The sequence below is a fragment of the Ascaphus truei genome, chromosome 6 (assembly GCF_040206685.1).
Source record: "Ascaphus truei isolate aAscTru1 chromosome 6, aAscTru1.hap1, whole genome shotgun sequence".
NCBI lineage: Eukaryota > Metazoa > Chordata > Amphibia > Anura > Ascaphidae > Ascaphus > Ascaphus truei.
This window is the reverse complement of record NC_134488.1, coordinates 37,080,381-37,103,754: the sequence shown is the minus strand read 5'-3', so window position 1 is coordinate 37,103,754 and position 23,374 is coordinate 37,080,381. Positions and strand designations below refer to the sequence as shown.

Below are 23,374 nucleotides of genomic sequence, written 5' to 3'. Positions count from 1 at the left end.
CTGCCTTGTATTGGTGCCGTGGGTACAGCGCTGCCCTCTCTATCAGTGTTCACTACTGTGCCTGCGCGGACTGTGTGCTGGCGTCCTTGGTTGCCAGGGTTTCTCCATACAGGTACTGCGTGCCTTTCCAGTGCACAGTGATGTTTCCCATTGGCTCCCCGGCTCACCCTTTGCCCTATGACGCGCAGGCTAGTCAGGTGACGCGCTGCAGCTCCCGACACCAGTCGCAAGTTATGGACATCAGAGTAGGCAGCCTTGATCACGAGAGGGATCTCCCTGCTCATGGATCTAGGACGTCAGACACGGATGTCTGAGCTGGCTGCCTTTGATCACAATATTGTTTTTCCCTGCTCGTGGATCCATATGGCTCCTTTCCGGTCCAGGCATTGGTTGCTCTCATATGGTGCTCAGCTGCTCAACAGGTAACTAATGACAGGTTGCTGGTGATTGGTTATGTTTAATTGGTTGCACTTGGGGTGTGGGTATATAAGTAGGGTCACTGTTAGTGTGGTGTTTGCACGGCCCTGAGGAAGGTCTCCCTGTGAGACCGAAACGTTGGCTTTCGTGTATCTGTTTATCTCAATACAGATTATTTTGGATTATCCCTCGTTGGTTGCTGTCTCTTTACTGGTCTTTGGGCTGGTTCGTATGTTATGTGGATTCCTATGGGACTAGCAACTGCCTTTTGCCTTACATTAGAGTGCTGACTGCTTGCTTTATGATATATATAGATATAGATATAGATATACATATATACTGTGACAAACGCCCCTCTTTTGTAGTGCTGACGTCTGTCTGGGTTCTTCCCGACACAGTCTTCTAGGGTTATTTAATACAAAAACAGGATCATGCAAAGTATTAAGCTGCTTAACTCAGGCTTCTGCCTGCTTTATTTTCATCCAAGTAAGGTACTGCAGCTTTAACATGTGTAGGTTAGAGGTACTCAGATACTTTCATTCAGCAGTTCACTCATTTCATTGTTACAGTATTTCCCACACTGTTATTTCAAGTAAAAAGAAACCAAATTATATAAACAAAATCCTATCCCTTTCAGGGATCTAACTACACATAGAATCAGTCTCTCTAACAGCTGCTGGCCAACTAACCTGGTTCCCCAGCTTAAAACAATGCTCTCTCATTTAGGGTCACTTAGATACAGCACAGTCTTTTAGCAACAGCAGTAAACATTTGTTTGGTCTTATCTGTTCGTGGTGGGAACTCGGTCCCGTGTCCAGGCAAATCCTCTGGTACTGTGATACTTGGAGGGGCCGTCAACCCCGAAACTGGAAACAGGGGAGCAGCGATACCCCCAGCCTCCAGGCTCTAAGGAGAGAGAGTGAAATGCAAAACCTCTCTGCTCTAAGTACCTGTGCATGTGATTAGAAGAGCAGGTGAGGGAGAACTAGAGCCATTGTAATCTGTGGTCTGGATTTTCCATCCAGCAGTCTGAGTTAATGGGAAGCTGTGGAATGGATCATTTTTAACTATTCCTGCACTTTCTGACCTAAAACGGGGCAGAAAGCTGCCTAACATCTTTGGACTATGTCACATATCCCCCTCCCCAGCTCACACCTACTGGGGTGAGCGGCCATGGACCTCACTGGGGTGAGTGTCCTACCTGAAATACTTGAGCTAACTCCTCAGTACAACATTAAGTATTCACATGACACGAATATTACATTTTTTCCCACGGCAATTATGGACAATAGTTTTTGTCATAAGAGACTATACTTGGCAAACATATTTTGTTGCTCTATATTAGGGAACTATTTTGAAAAATAAATGTCTAGCACACATTCTTACAACCCAGGATATGCTAAATATATTCACAAAACCAGACAATTTCTATTACCTCCCTGGTTTTTCTACTCTAGAATATGAATCTCATATATTTACCAACAAAAAGGGCCATCAACCCTGTATATTAATTTGTAGTTTAGCTACATTTTCAACACAGAGAACCAATATAACATTGTAATATTGACAAAATGCTTATTCTAGAGGCCTAATATACCTTAACTACAATAGCTTATTTGCATAGTTAAGTGTCCGTGACATAGTCCACACGTGTAATAACAAAAAAAAATATCGGTCAATCCCCAAACACATTTTTTTTTTCTTTGTCTTCCAGTCCATTACATTTCCTGACTTTATTTCATAGGCTGCTGCAACCTGCAAATGACTGGACTGTTTCTTTAGCTTCTGACGGAACTCTGGGGCCGGATTCTCCTTGGCTCCACAGTGTGGTCCAGATTGGTGAGATATGGAACTATTCAGGCGCCGTGTTAACCTTCGTTGTTTTTTCTTTTCAATCTTTGATTTCCCTTTTGTGGCCATTACCAGGCCTTTGGGTTTTGGAGACCTAGTTGTCTCTGTACAAACGTAGTCCATATTAACCATGTCATCAGGATCTGTCAACAAGTTTGTTTTTTCAGGAACTGCCACCCACTTGGCTAAAACATCTTCTGTGTTGTCCTGGGTGTGTCCACTAGTTTGATAATCTTCTGGACAACGTAAATGAAATTGAGGATCTGGATTTTTGAATTCCAGATCAGGGAGAATATTCTCAGGAGGGTGCCTATCTGTTTCTGGAATAACAGCAGCACAATCAAAGTCAATTCTTTCTCCTTCCTCTTTGTCATCAGTGAGGGCATTGAGTTTACTTTCCCTGGTCTCCTTTTGTGACCGTGTCTCTTTTAGCCTTGGAATCTCTTTCTCCAACTTCATCTTTATAGCAAATCGTAATATTGCAACAGCATTGAAGATACACGTATAGGAACGTACAGCTTGCTTGGTTAGGAGGTAGGATTGATAGCCCGACTGAACCACTTTAGCCGCTTCTCCCATGTCCGTCATCTGTTTCAGAGCGAGGTTTAACTCTGTTTCATTTTCTCTATTCTTGACCTGCAGCTGCAGGTGCTCCTTCCGGGTCTTGTCCAGCTCCAGCTGCAGCCGGGCCCCCTCATTTGCCGTGTGGTCCAGCTGCTTGTAGATATCGGCCATCTCGCTTTTATAGCGCAGTGTCAGGCAAACCACCTGACGGACGGACACCTCCTCTCTCTTGGCGCACTGTATCTCGCGCTCAGCCATCTGCTTCTGCAGCTCTTCAACCTGATCGTGCCAGACCTCCCTCAGGGTCTTCACCTCTTTCTGGTGCTTGCTCTGGGTTTGCATCAGCGCCTCCATTTTTTGGAGCTCTGCAGTTTGTGTCGCCTGGATCGCCGCTGATTCTGTATTCTGCAGTGCTTCCTGCATTTCTAACTTTTCCTGGATCAATTGCTTCTCCACTTTTTCTGCTTGGTGAAGCTTCTCATCACCTTCACTGATCTGGTCAGTCAAGTCTGAATTTTTCTGTGTCAGACTTACATTCTCTCTTTTTACAGTCTTTAAATTACTCAGGGTATTCTCATAGGTTTTCTTCAATGTACACAGCTCTGTGCTGCGAGCGTAGACCTCATGGCGTGAGAGTTCCAGCTCTGCTTTAAGCGCGCTAGCCTCTTGCCGAGAAACCCCCAACTCCGTGATGAAGTTTTGCACGTCTTCTGGGACATCTCATAGCATAGTTTCCAGTCAGTTCTTGTTTTCTTTGATTCGCTTGGCTCTCTGCCTATGATGGTAGCAGTAGCCTTTGTCATCTCTAGGCGTGTCGTCATTCCTGGGACGATTGCGCCAGGCCCTATGGGCTGTTGCTCATCTCGGCGCCTTTCTGACGCATGTCCTGACAGTGCAGGTTCAAGTGGCTCGGTCACTTCCCCTGTGACTTGAGGAACAGTTTTCTTTCTTTTTGCTTTATTAGCTCCAGAGATATCAGTGGTACTGGGCACACACTCACTGGTATCAGCTTCCACATCTTGCTTGCACTCACAGGGCGTTGCTTGCTTTTGCAGCTGTTTGTCTTTGAAAATTTTGGGGCACACATCTTCCATGTGACCTACTTCACGACAGGCCCAGCATACTAAATTCATCTGTGGGTACGGCTCTCCTCCAGGGTCGTGATCATAGTATGGCCTGAAGGGACACTGTTTTGTATGGTTACGTACATTACACAACAATCATTTCACGTCGGCCATTTTAGAAACCCGGCAGGGACAATTTGCTAGCTGCAATTTCACTTACTTCAGCAGCTTACATACAGCACTTGCTAGCTGCAAATTCACTCACTTCAGCAAAAGGCATTAGCTTTACAAACAGCACTTGCTAGATGCAAAAAAAAATTTTTTTTCTCTTCAGCAAAACATTTTGGTTTTCTGTTTGGGTTCAGGGTGCTATTGCATCCACACTTCGCACATTCTCTGTGTATGCTAGAAGCACAACTGATATACACAGCGGGACAGACTTCACTCATAGCATCTGTACTTTAGTTCAGCTGGGCGGCCATTTTAACCCCCCGCATTTATTTGCAAACCCACAGACTTTTTAGTGTCTGCCCGCATTCTCCACCATATGTGACAAACGCCCCTCTTTTGTAGTGCTGACGTCTGTCTGGGTTCTTCCCGACACAGTCTTCTAGGGTTATTTAATACAAAAACAGGATCATGCAAAGTATTAAGCTGCTTAACTCAGGCTTCTGCCTGCTTTATTTTCATCCAAGTAAGGTACTGCAGCTTTAACATGTGTAGGTTAGAGGTACTCAGATACTTTCATTCAGCAGTTCACTCATTTCATTGTTACAGTATTTCCCACACTGTTATTTCAAGTAAAAAGAAACCAAATTATATAAACAAAATCCTATCCCTTTCAGGGATCTAACTACACATAGAATCAGTCTCTCTAACAGCTGCTGGCCAACTAACCTGGTTCCCCAGCTTAAAACAATGCTCTCTCATTTAGGGTCACTTAGATACAGCACAGTCTTTTAGCAACAGCAGTAAACATTTGTTTGGTCTTATCTGTTCGTGGTGGGAACTCGGTCCCGTGTCCAGGCAAATCCTCTGGTACTGTGATACTTGGAGGGGCCGTCAACCCCGAAACTGGAAACAGGGGAGCAGCGATACCCCCAGCCTCCAGGCTCTAAGGAGAGAGAGTGAAATGCAAAACCTCTCTGCTCTAAGTACCTGTGCATGTGATTAGAAGAGCAGGTGAGGGAGAACTAGAGCCATTGTAATCTGTGGTCTGGATTTTCCATCCAGCAGTCTGAGTTAATGGGAAGCTGTGGAATGGATCATTTTTAACTATTCCTGCACTTTCTGACCTAAAACGGGGCAGAAAGCTGCCTAACATCTTTGGACTATGTCACAATACACATACATATATATATATATATAGATATAGAGATATATATACATATATACACACACATATATATATATATATATATATATATATATATATATATATATATATACACAGTGTTCGACAATCCTATACATTTACATGCCCGGGGCGTGTAGATTTAACCCCCGGGCGAGTTAATATTGGCCCAAGCAGCACACATGTTTTTTTTTTAAATTTCCCTGCTCGCGCTGAAAAATAAATAAATTAAAAAAACTCCCCCTACCTGACAGCTGATTGGCGCGCGCTCCCAGGCTTTGTGGGCGCGCGGCCAGGCTCTATATGAGCCTGCCCCCAATGAGTGGCCATTCTTTCTGCCCGGACATCTGTTGGAGGGTAAGTACTCGCCATGCTGCGGCCCCTCGCCTCCTTCCCTGCGATCCCCCTGGTCCCCAAATGGCTTCCTACTCCCCACCTGTCCCCTGCTCCTGTCCACTGCTCCTGTCCCATCCCCTGCTCCTGTCCCCTTCCCCTGCTCCTGTCCCCTGCTCCTGTCCCGTCCCCTGCTCCTGTCCCCTTCCCCTGCTCCTGTCCCCGTCCCCTGCTCCTGTCCCCTGCTCCTGTCCCCTTCCCATCCTCCTGTCCCCGTCCCCTGCTCCTGTCCCCTGCTACTGTCCCCTTCCCCTGCTCCTGTCCCCTTCCCCTGCTCCTGTCCCTTTCCCCTGCTCCTTTCCCCTTCCCCTGCTCCTGTCCCCTTCCCTTCGATCCACCGATCGCTGCCCGGGGCAGGAGGTCCCCGCTGCTGTAGCCCGGTTGGCGTGCGGGAGGGGGCTCACCCCTCACCACGTGCCTCCCATGCGCCAGCTAGCTTCATGACGGCGCAGCCGCTACATGAGGAGTGGGGGATGTCGGGCAGTGGCAGCCATGGCGGGGCTGACTGTCCCCTGGGGGCGCCCGCTGGGGGATACCTCACCACGTGCCTCCCACCCACCCTGCTGATTGGGGGGGGATGTTGGCCTGCCCCCCCCACGAGTGGGAGATGGGCGTGAGTGGGTGGGGGAGGAGCGTGGTGCTGGTCGCGGCCTTTCCTCCCGTGTGTGTGTGGGAGAGTGTCTGTGTGTGAATGAATGTGTATGGGAGTATGTGTATGTGTGTATGGGAGTATGGGTATGTGTGTGAAAGTCAGTCACCCCCCCCAGTCAGTCACCCCCCCCAGTCAGTCACCCCCCCAGTCAGTCACTCCCCCCCAGTCAGTCACCTCCCCCAACTCATGCGGTGGCTGCGCCATCATGAATATAGCTTGTGGGTGTAGTGTAAGCTTTGGAGAGGCGGCAGGGTGGGTGGGAGGCACGTGGTGAGGGCCCCACCCCCGCATAAGCCAAACGGGCTGCAGCAGTGGGGACCTCCCACCCCGGGCAGTGAAAGGTGGATCGAGGGACAGGAGGAGGGGAGGGGAAGGGGGCAGGAGGAGGGGAAGGGGGCAGGGCGAGGGGAAGGGGGCAGGAGGAGGGGAGAGCTAACGCAAAGGTGTGTACTGGCGGCAGAGGGCAGGAGCAGAGGACCGTGTGGTGAGTAGGGAGCCATGTGGGGACCAGGGGGATTGCATGGCTTGTCTTGCAGGAGGCAGGGAAGGAGCAGAGGGGCCGCAGGATGGAGAGATTGGGGAGTACTTACTCTCCAACAGATCTCCAGGAAGAAAGAATGCCCGCTCGTTGGGGGCGGGCTCATATAGAGCCTGGCTGCGCACCCACAAAGCCTGGGAGCGGACGCCAATCAGCTGTCAGGTAGGGGGAGTGGTTTTTTTTTCAGCTCGAGCAGAGAAAATTTCAGCGCGAGCAGGGAAATTTAAAAAAACAAACACGTGTGCTGCTTGGGCCAATAGTTGCTCACCCAGAGGTCAAATCCACTCGCCCCGGGCGTGCAAATGTATAGGATTGTCGAACACTGTATATACAGTATAAATTATATATATATATATATATATATATATACATATATATATGAACAAAAAACAAACAAAAGCGCAAGCTCCATAGCACGTAACTGAGTAAAAATAAGGTACATTTATTTAAAAAATCAGCAACCCATAAGAATGTGCACTTACAGGATTTTAAACAGAACCATTCGTGAGAGAGAAATCTCTATTGTTGTCATCTGCGGTGGTATGGTGAGTCCCAGGTTTGCAGAGTGGATGTAAACAGCCCAGGTTCACCATGAACTCCTATCCCAAATTGGCAGCAAGATAAAAAGGCATCCAATGCCTGCACGTCCTTTGCTCCCTCTCATATCATACATGGATTGCTAGCACTTGAAATTACCGCCAGCCGGAGCGCAGGGAAGCCAGGGACACTCCTGACGAAGTCGCCGCAGTGTGACGAAACGCGTAGAACAGTGATGTCATCGCGTTTGTGTTGGTGTATTTAGAGTCCCTGGCTTCCCTAGCAGCCTTTATATCTTGCTGCCAATTCATGGTGAATCTGGGCTGTTTACATCCACTCTGCAAACCTGGGACTCACCCTACCACCGCAGATGACAACAATAGAGATTTCTCTCCCACGAATGGTTCTGTTTAAAATCCTGTAAAATCTTGTGTCACTATTGTGAAGATTAGCTCTTTATAAAATATATGGTAGAAAAATTATTCTGTTAAATAAATATGCATGTATATGTTGGAGATATGTATTTTTCGTTTAATGTATAATATGTTATTTGTTATCCCATGTCTTAAAATGATCAGATTGTATTAGTATTGTTGAAATGTTTTTGTTGTTCATGTAAATGAAACGTCATTTGTACACCACTAAATATTCCACTATATAGATTAATTAATACATTTTCCTTTTTTTATATAATATAAATATATTTCTTTTACTTTTAGTAGATATAAACACTAATGAATATTTCTCCAGGCAAAACTCATTAATGATCCTTCCATTAAAGATTTATATCTATTTGATATTGATTAATTATATCAAAGACAAATATACCATTGTATGATTTAAGATTGTCCTCTTCCTCTTCACAATCAACAAGTAGACTTAAGACAAGATAATTTACTGTTAAAGTTGTTAGAATACTAATTATGATTGCTCCCCTCCTCTGTAAAACAGTAGATATGAGTATAATTCTGTCTGCAAATATTAGACAGTCTAAATGACGGTTCATACCCTATGTATCATGTAAATTATTCTGGGTGGGTTGTTACTATAGTCATTTGGATTTCGCGATATATATGTATATAACATCCATGTTTATATTTCCTTTCTATGTAAGAAAGACACCTGTGCCATCAGGACTGATTAAATTATTTTAGCTTAATTGTTTAATTAATTTATAAAGGTATATAAGGGGTCCATCTACCTTAGAACATACACTCCTGACAAAGCTGGATACAGTCCATTCAGACTGGGCAAAACGCGTAGAGTGGCATCTTTTTGGACCTGAAGGCGACCCGTAGTTCTCAAGCCGAGGAGCCGTGACGTCACACGCTGGGACGGGCGCAATGAGACAGGCCCCGACAGCAGACTACACGGAGAGGAGGCTTAGAAGACCCAGGGGAGGCGGTGAGAGTGCGGTGACCCTCCGTTTTTCACTAATGATGTGATAAATGCTCGTTTTTATTATGCACATTGTAAGTGCGCACATTTATATCTTTTATACATAAAATTTGTTTATCACACTGATCGCGCTATGTAGTGTCCTCTTATCTCTCCTATATACATGTACATATTGATGCGTATGCCCCTGAGGGAGATCCAGACTGCATTTATTCCATACAGGAAGCAGCCCAAATTGCAAACTGCTCAATATACATCTGAATCTTGTGAGTAGGCTGAACACTCGAGCCAAGATTACAGCATAACCCAGATTGCTGCATTCCATACATCTGCACTTAAATTTGTGTATTCTCTCTTTCTCTTTATCCCTTATATGCTCCTCCTGAATTGTTCGAAATATATCTTACGCTTTGGAACCCGTGAAACAGGTCCCACCAGAGGGTTTGAGCTGGGTTATTAATTAGCACATATTATTATATTATCACATATCACATTTTTAATTAATTTTTTTTTCACAATATTGTATTTATCACTTTTAAGTTGTTTTGCGCCTGAGTTCACTAAATTTACAATAAAATCCTGTAAGTGCACATTCTTATGGGTTGCTGATTTTTTAAATAAATGTACCTTATTTTTTACTCAGTTACGTGCTATGGAGCTTGCGCTTTTGTTTCTTTCTTGTTCATAGATTCCAAAAGTGGTTGGCTATTCCACTCCTCTTAAAGCTGCAGAGACGCTCCCTGGATTGTCTATTGGGACTCTATTTCTCTCTGGATTTTTTGGTTGAGTGGAACATTCATTTTGGATTTTTCCTTTTTTTTTTCACTATCACGTTATCGTTTGTAGATATTATTATGTTAAATTGTGGTAATGGTAATTTATTTTAATATTTTAAATATGTTATTATAATTTATCATTTATTAGGGTTATTTCACATCCTATATAGCGCTACTTAATTTTTGTGTTGTCTTTGATACATATATATATATATATATACACACACACACACACATTCAGATTCAGGCACTAATAATAGTACTGTATTTTGTGTTTAATTTCAGAAATGGATGGCAGGTAAAGGAAGACAAAGTAAGAAGAGCCGTCAAACAGATTGTAAAATGGGATGTTACTAAAGACAATCCTCTAGACCCTGTTGTCTTGCCACAAGTGGACTGTGTGCTCAGCCTTTGGTGCCTAAACAATATTAGCAGAGACAAGGAAGCTTACCGGAGCAATCTGAGAAAATGTGCATCACTACTGAATATTGGGGGTCACCTGTTACTCTTTGTGGGGATAAACATGACATATTATAAGCTTGGTGAGCACAGGTTCTTTATCCTGCCATATGATGAGAAGTTTTTAAGAGAGGCTCTCAGGGATGCCGGGTACGTCATTGAGAATATAGATGTGCTCCCCAGCAAAAAGGGCTGTGATATGTTAGATTATGAACACCTTGCATATGTTATAGCGCGCAAGGAGAGGGAGGTTTAATGATCTAATTCTGACAGATTAATATTTACTTAGGAGAGTAAAATAAGAATATGTATTTATTACAGGATTCCTCCATTTACAATGTTCAACAGGACCTTTTAAAAAACGGTATAATCAATAAAAGTCTCTTTATTTTCTTCTGTCCATGCACAATACCTATTGAATGCCAATCATTAGCAATAAGTGAGGACACTTATGTGTTTGCTTATAACTAACAAAATTGTCCTGCTACCTGTACATGTCTTTGCCTGCGGCATTATAGAGCTTGTATATAGTTACATAGTTACATAGTAGATGAGGTTGAAAAAAGACGTACGTCCATCAAGTTCAACCTATGCTAAATTTAGACAACAGATACTTTATTCTATATCTATACTTACTTATTGATCCAGAGGAAGGCAAACAAAAAAAACCATTAAGGGGAAAAATTAATTCCTTCCTGACTCCAAGAATTGGCAATCGGACGAATCCCTGGATCAACATCCTTCCCATGTATACTTATTTGGTATATCCCTGTATACCTTTCCCATCTAAAAAGATGTCCAACCTTTTTTTGAACAAATCTATTGTATCTGCCATCACAGTCTCCATGGGTAATGAATTCCACATTTTAACTGCCCTTACTGTAAAGAACCCTTTCCTTTGTTGCTGGTGAAATTTCCTTTCCTCCAACCTTAAGGGATGGCCCCGAGTCCTTTGTACTGCCCGTGGGATGAATAGTTCTTTTGAAAGCTCCTTGTTTTGTCCCTGAATATATTTGTATATAGTTATCATATCCCCTCTTAGACGCCTCTTTTCTAATGTAAATACATCTAATTTAGCTAGCCTCTCCTCATAAGTTCGAATGTCCATCCCCTTTATTAATTTGGTGGCTCTTTCTGCACTCTCTCTAGTTCCATAATGTCTTTTCTTAGGATTGGTGCCCAAAATTGTACTCCATATTCAAGGTGTGGTCTTACTAATGCTTTGTAAAGGGCCATAATTATGTTTACTTCCCTTCCATCCATTGCCCGTTTGATGCAAGATAAAATCTTGTTTGCCTTTGCAGCTACTGCATGACATTGGGCACTATTGCTAAGCCTGCTGTCTACAACCACTCCCAAATCCTTCTCCATCAAGGATTCCCCAATATATCTCCATTAATTTGTAAGTCGCCTTTTTATTCTTGCATCCCAAATGCATAACCGTACATTTATCTGTATTAAACCTAATTTTGCCATTTACCTGCCCACGTTTCCAGTCTCTCCAAGTCCTTCTAAAGAGAAATGACATCCTGCTCTGATTCTATTACCTTACACAATTTAGTATCATCAGCAAAGATGGAGACTTTGCTCTCGATCCCTTATGACAAACAAAATTGTTTTCTGTTAAAAATATACATTTTTACTGCTAAAAGCTTATTATAAAAATAAATGCTTTCCAAGTACAACATAAAATGTCTTTGCCTTTATCCCGTTCCCAAGGGTCCAAATAGCAGCATAATAGTTTTGTTTGGAAAGACATACGTCGTCAGAGTTTAAACACAATATTGTGTAAATTTAGGATGAGGTCCGCAGTAAATACTAAGCCCATACGGTATGTAGGAAGAATATACATGAAATGTCCCTTCTAGGAACAAGTGTTTATTCTAAACATATAGTTCATGGACTACACAGACCTCCGGCAACTGCTTAAACCCCATGGTTACCATACTACTGTCAGTATCAACATGCATCCTTTAGTAAAGACTATACAGATGCCTGTGAGTGAATGTTATGATCCTCAGAGATACAGCATGTAATCCATTCTCTGCCAGGTATGTTTGTACTGTAATGTACATACAGTAGCATACATACTGTATACATGTATATGTAATGTAAATACAGTAGCGCTTCATAGCAGTAATACACGTGACAATCCTAAATAACAAATAATACAAAGTGGAGAAGTGATTCAGACATACAACTAACATTTAAGAAAAGGACTCCCTGCTCCAAAGAGCTTACAATCTAATGGGTTGGTAGGAAGAACGTACAGAGACAGAAGGAGGGCATTCTGGTAAGTGTGTCTGCAAAGGCCAAGGTTTATGTATGAGGTGTAAATTATCAGCCATGGAGCTACTCATATGTTTCCTTAAGCAGGTGTGTTTTGAGGTGGGTCTTAGAGTCGGGAGGGTGTATAGCGAGAAATAAGGGCTGAGATGTAAGGAGGAGCAGAAGAGTATAAAGCTTTAAAAGTGAGGAGGAGAATTGAGTGTGTGATACGGTATTTTATAGGAACCCTGGAGAGGGATTTCAGCGAGGCAGATGCCGAGACAGATTTTGGAAATAGTAGAGTGTTTCTGGTAGCACCATTAAAGATAGATTGTAGGGGAGACAGGTGAGAGGCAGGAAGGCCAGACTGTAGGAGGTTATAGTAGTCAAGATGGAAGAGAATGAAGGTCTGTGTCAGTTTTTGCAGTCGAGCAACAGAAGAAAGAGTGTATCTTTGTAATTTTGCAGAGGAAAAACAACAGGTTTTTGCTACCTTTTGAAATTGAGAGGAGAATGAGAGAGGAGTTGAGTGTGACCCCTATGCAGTGTGCTTTGACTACTTGGTGAATGATAGTGCTTCCAACAGTAATGTGAAAGGAGGCAGTAGGGCCAGGTTTGGGAAGAAGTATGAGGAGCTCCATTTTTGCCATGTTAAGTTTAAGTCGGCGGAGGGCTATCCAGGATGATATCGCAGAGAGTCATTCAGAATCTTTAGTCTTTACTGCAGGATTAAAGTTAGGGGTTGTAAAGTAAATGTGTGTGTCGTCGGCATAGAGGTGATATCTGAACCCAAGAGATCTTATTAGATCACCTACAGTAGAGAGAGTGTGTAAAGAGAAAAGAGAAGAGGTCTCAAGACAAAGCCCTGGGGTACCCCTATAGAGAGATTGATGGAGGAGGAGGTGTTAGCAAAAAAGACACTGAAAGTACGATGGGAGAAAAAAGAGGAGATCCAGGATAGCGCTTTGTTACGAATGCCAAGAGTATGGATAATGTGAAGGAGAAGTGGGTGGACCACAGTATCTAATACTGAAGAGAGGCCGAGTAATATCTCTGTCTTTGGCAGCATGGAGGTCATTAGTTATGTGCGCACAAACTGATGCTTTGTAATAGACAATAAATCACAATTGTTTTTGAAGTTCACAAACTAGATTGGATTTAAAAAAATTGCATCATTCATCAACAGTATTGCAATAAGTATAGAACCATCACTAGCACAACATGTTTAAAGGTAAATAAAGGTCATTTCCCAGAAAAATCTATAAGATATTGTTGACTGAAAACAAGGGCCATGTTTTCTAAGCAGCGTTCTGCCATAAGATGTCTTCTGGCGCTGAAGACACCTACTGGTTAATTTACTTGATTGGACTGTAAGGTGTCTTCCACTGCAGGAAGATGTCTAATAGCATGTTGCAGGGATAATGCAACCACATATGGGTTTATGAATTTGTTTGTGTATTTAGCCTCCAAAAAATGGGGCATACAAAAAAATACAGCTTTTCTTCAGAAAACAAACAAAATAGAAGGATAAGTCCTGAGCAGGGCTTTGCCCTTTTTCCAACAAGGGCTGTTCATAGTCCAGAGTAGTACTGTAAATAAGCAAATACATGTCATACGAAAAGACAGCCCTTTCATCACGTACTTTTTCCTCCAGTATAGGTTTTCAAAACAGACACAGACATGTGTGGGTCATGTGTGGGTCTCTGATTGCCGTAAGCCTCCATTTGTGAGCTTTTGATTGATAAAAATTTTATTTGCACTATGGTTGTTTTCTCTTCTCTCTGAGATCGCTGACCCATATACCACACCTCCAGACCGGGATATATTATAGTTCCAGACTGGCACAAATGCTCCTTTTTCTACTTTGTTTGTGAGTAGGCATTTGGAAGCTTTTTATTTAATTATTATCACGTTGGCTACAGTATTACACTATCCACCTTTCTTCTTTTTTGGGCACTCGGCGACGCTCCCCTGGAATTCCATCAACAATGCATCTTCCAGACTTTTGAAACAGTCTTTCTACAGGGTTGAGTGATAAGTTGTTTTTGCCTATTTACATATTTATTTTTTATTTGTTTTATTCACTGTTCACTGTTGTTTATATATATGGTTTATTAATTTTTTTATTGATATATTTTACACATCACTGTTTTTTGGGTGTAGTAGAGCGCCATCTACCGTTCTTTTTTACTGTCTGGTTGGTTTCTATCTAGATAGGCAGCATTACCCCCATATATTATGGAAACTATGGATACTAATAGTAGTTTCTCTAATATATTCTCAAGAAGACTCTTGAGAAATGCAGATTTGGTAAGCATTCTTAATAAGGATAAGAGCCCCCCAATAGGGGAAGAAAAAATCCTAGAAGCAGAGTTTGAAATACTTGAAAAACTTTTTACTAGAGATATAAAAAAATGATGGGGTTATACCTTCTTGGAACAATATAAAATTTGCGACAGATACCAAGAGGTCTTAGATTAAAGAAAAACCAATCAATGGATCTTGGAGATAAAGAATTTCTAGATAAATGGTATCAAGTATTAGAAAAAAGATCACAAGATTTGATTGATCTGGTCATTGAACAACAAGAGAAACATCTATTACAAATTGATAAAGAGATCAATGAAAGTAAGGAGAGGATAGGTGATTTAGATCAAATAGCATTGTTTAGAGAAAAGGATAAAGCACTTCAATTAAAATTAGACAAATTAGAAGAAGAAACTATCTCGCTCAAAGTACAAAAATTTAATAGAGATGAGGAAGATTATAAAGATGGTCCACCTGGAAAGATAATACCTAATAAAAAGAAGATCTTCATCACTAAAAAAGAAGTTCGTATTGATCCGCAAGAGTTAAAAACTTAAGTTCCTCCTAAAAATCCCTCAAATGAAAAAACGAATCAATATGTGGTTAAAAAGGGAAAAGGAAATTATCACAAAACCAATACCAACAAAAGTCACTGTGCTCCAGAGAGGAGGTTTGAACGTAAAATGTCTCCCCCCAGACCTACAGAAAAACCTCCTAAATCCAACCCACATACTGAGAATAGGAAGAGAAGTGACAGTCAAGATTCTGATGAGGAAAGCAGCAACACACATAGAGTCACAACTAGAGAGGAAAAAAAGAGAACAAATTTTCTCCAAATATTCCACAAATAAAAGTGATAATTTTTTAGGGGAAGGGGGGTTCCTCAAATCGGATTTATCAATTGAGGCAGAAAGAACCCCCATCAGGCAAAAAGTATACAAAAAAGAGAGAAAGAAACCAGGAAAACGAGGAAAGAGAAGAAAAGGAAAAAAGGAAAATTCCAAGAAAATAAGGGAAACACAAAATATTTTTAATTTAAGTACAAGAATTTAACTTTGCCAGAGAAAGATATTATTTCCAAAGGATTGAAATGTGCACCAACTACAGGTCCAAATAATTTTGGTCTGTTTGTTGATGCTCAAAAATTTCTACGAAATCTAACTCTCAAGCGTTTTTTTAAGTCTAAAGAGGTGGAAATTAAGACTAATGATAATTTAAAAATGGATACAAAAAGTCTTCCTAAACCAGATATGAATAAACAGATAATTCATTCTGGCCTTAAGATGCCGTCGAAGATCTATCCTGGTCATTGTAAGGGTAGGAACTTGGAGGTCTTTTCTGAGCTAGTTATAAAAGATTTTGAAAAGTTAACGTCTAATAATTCTCCATTCATTAATAATCTTTCAAAACCAGAAAGGGAAGCACTAAAAGCACTAACTGAAGACAGAGAAATAGTTTTAAAACAAGCTAATAGGGGGAGGGGTAGTTATATTAAATAGAGAAAACTATATTAAAGAGTCTGAAAGAATCCTAGGTGACACAACAACATATTGCAAACTTCCTAGAGATCCTACAACTCAATTCCAAAAAGAATTACAAGTACTTCTAAATAGAGGAAAAACTGATGGTATATTAGATGATAAAGAATTTGATTTTTTTAATCAAAAAAATCCAAAATTACCTATCTTCTATTACCTACCTAAATTGCATAAGTGCCCTAAAAAAACCCTGGGAAGACCCATTATAGCAGGGATTGATTCCCTTACCTCTAATTTATCAGCCTATGTACTGTAGATATTTTTCTTCAAGAATATGTTAAGAATCAAAAATCTTATATCAGAGATACAACAGATATTTTAAGAACCCTTAAAGAACAGATATGGAAAGATGATTTTTATCTTGTCACAGGTGATGTTACATCCCTGTATACATCTATTAGTCACCAACAAGGATTTGAAGCAATAGACAAAACACTCTCTAAAGATCCAAATATGACTCATGAACAAGTCAATTTTATCCTAGATAGTATACATTTTTTAATAAAACACAACCATTTTTGGTTTGAAAATAATTTTTATTTACAAAAATGTGGTACCGCCATGGGTACTAAATTCGCCCCCAGCTACGCAAACCTTTTCATGTCGGTATGGGAAGATGACCATATTTGGTCAATTGCGGAGCTGGGTGCGAATTTGGTCCTATGGCAGAGATTTATCGATGATGTCATTTATATTTGGAGGGGAGATGAAGGGAGTCTTTTAAAATTTATTTCGTATATCAATGATAATGATTTAAACTTAAGATTCACCTGTGACTATAGTAAAAATAGAATTAATTTCCTGGATTTGGCAATTTATATTGATGAAGGCACCATTAAAACCATGACACATTTCAAGGATGTCGATAAAAATAATTATATATTACAAACAAGTTGCCATCACCCAAATTGGCTTAGAAATGTGCCATATGGGCAATTTAGAAGAATGAAAAGAAACTGTACCGATGATGCAAATTTTAAAATTCAAACTAAATTCCTTGAAGAAAGGTTTTATGAGACAGATTATAATAAACAAATAGTTCAGTCAGCAATACAAAAAGTGGAAAACTTAAAAAGGGATGACTTATTAATACTGTAGATGTATCCAAAAAAACAAGACAAGAAGGATTGTAATTTTTCTTTTATTACTAATTATAATAGACAAGCTGGAAAGATTGTTAATGTTGTAAATAAATACTGGCATATAGTCAAGAATGATGATATTATTGGAGATATGGTTCCTGACAAGCCAGTTGTTATATTTAAAAGGGCATAAACACTAAAAGATAAACTTGCACCTAGTGCATTGCCCAAAAATAATATAACAAGAAATAGATGGTTACCTAGTATTAACGTTTTTTTTGGCTGCACCACAAGTAAAGCTTGTATATATCGAGCAACTGATAAACATGAGTTTGTCTCTAATGTAACAAAGAAAAAATACACTATTAATAAACACATTACTTGTAGAAGCAACTATATCGTTTACCTTATTGAGTGCCCATGTGGGTTACAATATGTTGGCAAAACTAAGAGACCAATGAAAATTAGAATATTAGAACATATTGGTAACGTTAGACACAAAGTAATGACCCATCTTTTGTCTGAACATTTTATAAATAAACATCAGGGCGATATATCAGGTTTTAAATTTAGTGCCATTGAACATGTTCTCCCTCATTGGATAGGGGGAGACAGATATCTGGAACTAACTAAAAGGGAATCCTTTTGGATATTCACACTTAAGACGTTAGTTCCAGATGGCCTAAATGCTGAGCTTGACATAAAAGTATTTTTATAATGTTAGTACTTTAAGTGAGTCATTATATTTATTTCCTTCTTTTTAAAATCATTTTTAAATTAATTTTTAAATTAATTTTTAAAATTGATTTTAAATTTTTTAATATGGTATATTATTAATGTTTATTTTTCACATGTTAGATGTATTGTATATTAATTATGTCTTTCTTGTTCTCTCATATGACTATTAGGTATCAACAATCGCCGTGTATATTGTTTTTAAGAGACTGTATACTGTGGTTATGTTGTTTGGGGGCAACATGGCCACTATTATATAGTTTAATGCCATGTAGTTTATTTTTAATTAGAATTACACATGTATAGGTATTAAATTATGTCTGTTAGTATATGCATTATAGAATTATCGATCTTTTTAAACCTTTGTTACAATTTATGTATATGTCAACATAAATCTTCGGATTATATACTAGCAATATATGTTTATATTAGAATAAATAGATTAGTGTATGCGCCGTTTGCACCAATCATAGTTAAGTATTGGGAATATATACTTAGCTATTAGTATCAATTAGCCTCTCCTGATGAAGACGTCATTACGTCGAAACGCATAGAGTCGGCATGTTAGCCATCTTAGAGGAGGAGAGAAGCAGTGGGATCCTCGGCGGTGTCCTCCGTTCTGGTGAGCTGTAATGTCACGTTCCGGAAGTGAAGCACGCGGTAGCTGTTGCAATGTGTACCGGGCGAGGAGAGCTGTGACGCATGAAAGACCCAGCTGTTCAATGCTTTTACTTCTCTGATTGCCGTAAGCCTCCATTTGTGAGCTTTTGATTGATAAAAATTTTATTTGCACTATTGTTGTTTTCTCTTCTCTCTCTACCACACCTCCAGACCGGGATATATTATGGTTCCAGAATGGCACAAATGCTCATTTTTCTACTTTGTTTGTGAGTAGGAATTTGGAAGCTCTTTATTTAATTATTATCACGTTGTCTACAGAATTACACTATTCACCTTTCTTCCTTTTTGGGCACTCGGCGATGCTCCCCTGGAATTCCATCAACAATGCATATTCCAGACTTTTGAAACAGTCTTTCTACAGGGTCGAGTGATAAGTTGTTTTTGCCTATTTACATATTTATTTTTTATTTGTTTTATTCACTGTTCACTGTTGTTTATATATATTGTTTATTAATTTTGTATTGATATATTTTACACATCACTGTTTTCTGGGTGTAGTAGAGCGCCATCTAGTGTTCTTTTTTTAATGTGTGGGTCAGCCTGGACTTTTAAAACCCCTTAACGAGGCAACTGGGACCTGACCAATTAACCAAAGCTTTCCGAGCTGAAATTAACCTGGTCACTGCGTTACTGAAGACCTACACATAGGTTTGTCAGGCATAGGACTGGTGTTTTCTATTCACCCTGTCACATAGCAAAACACTGCTTAGTAAATAAGGCCCAATATGTATTGCATTTCCCCATTAAAATTAAAATAAACTCAGATTACTGCATTTTTGCTTTTTAGTAAAATTTTAATAAAAAATAAAATACAGAGTTGCATTTAAACACCTTACAAGACTTCAGTGAAGGAAATTATACCTAAATTGGGTAAATAGGAACTGATTTATGAATAATTTAAATAGCTATGTTTAATTATTAATAATTTACTAATATTGGTGAGTTTTGTGTTTCAAATGGAGGGTTAATAGATTTGAGGGATATGATGCAGCAGTTTTATAATCAGGTCTTTAGATTGTACATGATCACGACTTGACCAAAATCTAAATCTTATTCTATGTAACAAAGAGAAACCACAGACACATTCTGTTATTTATTAAAGAATGTGACACAATATTTCAGTAACACAATATTTCATTTAGACAATATTACACTATATATTTCTCTTTATATCCCGGAAACATTGCATACTAGATTGGAACTATCCATAGAATAAGAAAAAAATGCACACAATGCGCACCAGAGATTAAAAATAGTAAAATAAATTTATTAATAAAAACAATATTTAACCGAGGGGATCCAACCCCACCTCAGTACATATGCGTCACAGATCTAGGTTCGGTTACAATGAACACAAACCATATAGTTAATCAAGTAGAAGAAAAAGGGTACAGGCGGTTCACAGCTAACCGAAGGGGTACAAAAACCGGTCTCCAAGCGCAATCCCATTAAAAGGTTGTTTATTAAGTGCATACACCTAGTTCTGTCTGCCACAGAGAAGAACTCTTGACGCGTTTCGTCCACCAATAGGACTTTGTCAAAAGAGTACCTGGTTCAGTCCACTGTAAAGCCTATATAGTGAGCCTAAAGATATGATTGGATGTATTCAACAGATAAATACACCTGATGAATAATACACTAATTGCTCCTATTAGATGCACATCCGGGTATTAACCCCATAAGGTAATCACTAATAGAGACTCACTGCGAATCATATCCAAAGCAGTTAAAGACAGTGTTAAAAACCAACACACAACATAGAAATAATTAAAAACAAACATAGCAATGCTGACTTATCGTATAATAATCAGCTTGTGATGTACAAAACCAGAATCCATGTAGCAAAAAGAGCAACTCATATATTTATCAAAAATAAAATAAAATTAGGAAAAATTAAAAAATAAATGAAAAATATATATAAAATAATATATTTATCTAAGACAAAAAACTAGAAAAATATGTATAGGAGGACAAAGAATGCATATTCTAAACCCGAAATACAAAATATATTCACCAAAAAGATATATGTATAACTATCTAAAAAGCCATAATAACAAAAAAATCGTATATAGAAAAGAACATATATATATAATATAATACATAAATTACAAAAAAAAATATTATATAAGTATAGAACCATATATAGTATGCACAATCTAAATAATATTGAACAAAAACCTAATATAAATGTATATAAAAATATATATAAATAAAAACATCAAAATACTGTACAATAAAGAACTACAATAGAAAAAGTCTAGAAACTAGATAGACATATGTATACTAAAAAGTGTTTTAGGTCCCACTCCACATTAATACCTGTAGGACTCAAGGTATTCATAGCATAGCATAGATCCAAAACATTTCTCTCATGTTTAGTTTAAGCAATCTATCTCCACCTCTGGGGTGTACATCTACATGTTCTAACCCTGAAAAGGTAAATTTAGCAATATTGGCATGAGGACAAGATGAAAAATGACGTGAAACCGGATGTGACATATCTTTCTTAACAATAAGTCGAACATGTTCTTGAATTCTAAGTCGCAATGGTCTTATAGTGCGACCAATATAAGACTTTTGACAACCACATTGGAGATGATAAATTACATAACTGGTGTGACAGTTGATAAAACTTCCAACACGGTGATTCACATCAACACCCGGAATCTTCTTAATAGGTTTAGCATATTTGCAAATAGAACACCTCCCACATGGGAAAAAAACATTCGGAATATTACGTATTTGGGATCTACGACCACCCAAATTAAATAGACTTGGTGAAAGATGAGAACCTAAGGTTCTAGCTTTCTTATAAATGAACCTAGGTCCTCCATGTATAACGGATGCAATATCCTTGCCTAACGATAATATCTTCCAATATTTGAAAAATATCTCTTTAATAGATTCGGATTGTCTACTGAAGGTAGTAATAAATGATGGACATAAGGAGTTATCTTCATTTTTATATTGAGTCTTCCATTTAAAAGGTGTATGTCTAATAATATCTTTTCTATCCAAGGAGTCTGCATAGTTAAATGCTGAAAATAATGTCTCTATCCTTGTAGCCTCTTGCTCGAAATTTATCAGCCATAACGAGGGATTGAGACTTAAATGTTTCATTATCAGAGCATATGCGTTTAAGCCTAATAAATTGGGCTTTGGGTATACTTTTAATAAGAGCGGGAGGGTGACAAATGGTTGCACAAAGAAGAGCATTCTTGGACTGATCCTTTCTATATATGTCAGTTTGTATATTTTTTTCGTTATCAATAAACAATGTAATATCCTAATAATTTATGTGATGCATATTGTGAACATAAATGAACTTTAAATTCAAATCATTAATATTAAGAGTGTTAATAAAAGTGACAAGTGATTCAGAATCCCCATCCCACACCAAAATAAGATCATCAATGAAGCGTCTATAAAAAACTATGTGATTACGGTATATATTAGAATCGTCATAAATGTCAGTGACTCCCATAGACCCATAAAAAGATTAGCATACGACGGAGCGAAAGAAGAACCCATAGCAGTGCCCAATTTTTGTAAGTAATAACGTGAATCAAACATAAAATAATTGTGAGTAAGTAAAAATGTGACAGATTCAAGTAAAAACGTGCATAAAGTGATGGAAAGATCTGATAAATTAAGAAAGTGTTGTATTGCATTGATACCATGTACATGAGAAATGATAGAATACAGGGAGGCCACATCCAATGTGACCCACCTGTATCCCCGCTTCCATTTCAAATCCTGTACTGACAAAATAAGGTCTGACGTATCTTTAATAAAAGATGGTAACTGATAAACTAATGGTTGTAAAAACCTGTCTACATACCGCGATAGACCATCTCCCAAAGATCCAATACTCGCCACAATGGGTCGACCAGGAGGGTCAACCAGCGACTTATGGATCTTTGGGAGATGATGAAAAATAGGTACCACGGTATGTTGACAGGTCAAAAACTCAAACTCTTTATGACTTATAACTTCAAGTATTCTACCCATATCCAAGAGCTCCATTAAATTTCGCAAGATTATCAGATGAAACAATATCAATCACTGGAGCCTCAGTTGGTGTTGTAGATCCTCTAGATGAGAAAAATTTTTAAGGGATAATTTGCGGGTGAATTTCTGCAAGTCAATAACCGTCTGGAATAATTGAAAGTTCTGTGTGGGTGCAAACCCTAAACCCCGATTCAATAAAGATAATTGGTCAATGGATAATTTGATCCATGAGAGATTAATTATATTGTCAATAGAATTATTTATGTGTATTTCTTCCTTTTTGTTCTTCCTCGCGCTTCCCCGTTTCCTCTTTGATCGTCGTGTTCTTTTAAGTTTTTTGAACTTGTATTGGCAACAGTCTTAGAGCCAGATTTAAGCGGTCTGGAGAAAAGCAAAGCTGTGGAGGTAGAAGGTCTAGAGTCTGATCTACCATTATCACCATAATCCCTCCCATATTCATCTGATCTGTGAAAAGAGACCGAGTAGGATCTAGTCTAGATTGTGCAGATAGCTCCTAAAATTAACCAAATCAGGATCACTGTCTCTTAGTAATGCCTCTAGATTTTCAATGGTATTAGTGAAGTAACGATGCAAAGTTAGTTTCCTTAAATATTTTTGTAGGTCAATAAAGAGATCAAAAAAATATTTAAGGAAACTAACTTTGCATCGTCACTTCACTAATACAAGTAATACACCGGTATCATTAGACTCTGTTCCTTTGGACGATCCTGTTCAAAATGGCATAGATC

At 39.1% G+C, this 23,374-nt stretch overlaps 1 protein-coding gene across 1 annotated transcript in view; it reads left to right on the top strand.

Moving 5' to 3' along the window:
• The window catches only part of LOC142498040 (nicotinamide N-methyltransferase-like), an 18,594-nt gene extending 8,117 nt beyond the window's left edge, over positions 1–10,477 (top strand). The window contains exon 3 of the mRNA XM_075606548.1: positions 9,830–10,477. Within this exon, the coding sequence (XP_075462663.1) occupies positions 9,830–10,259 (430 nt within the window). The 3' untranslated portion in view covers positions 10,260–10,477. The remainder of the gene's footprint in view (positions 1–9,829) is intronic.
• Positions 10,478–23,374: the final 12,897 nt, after the last annotated feature.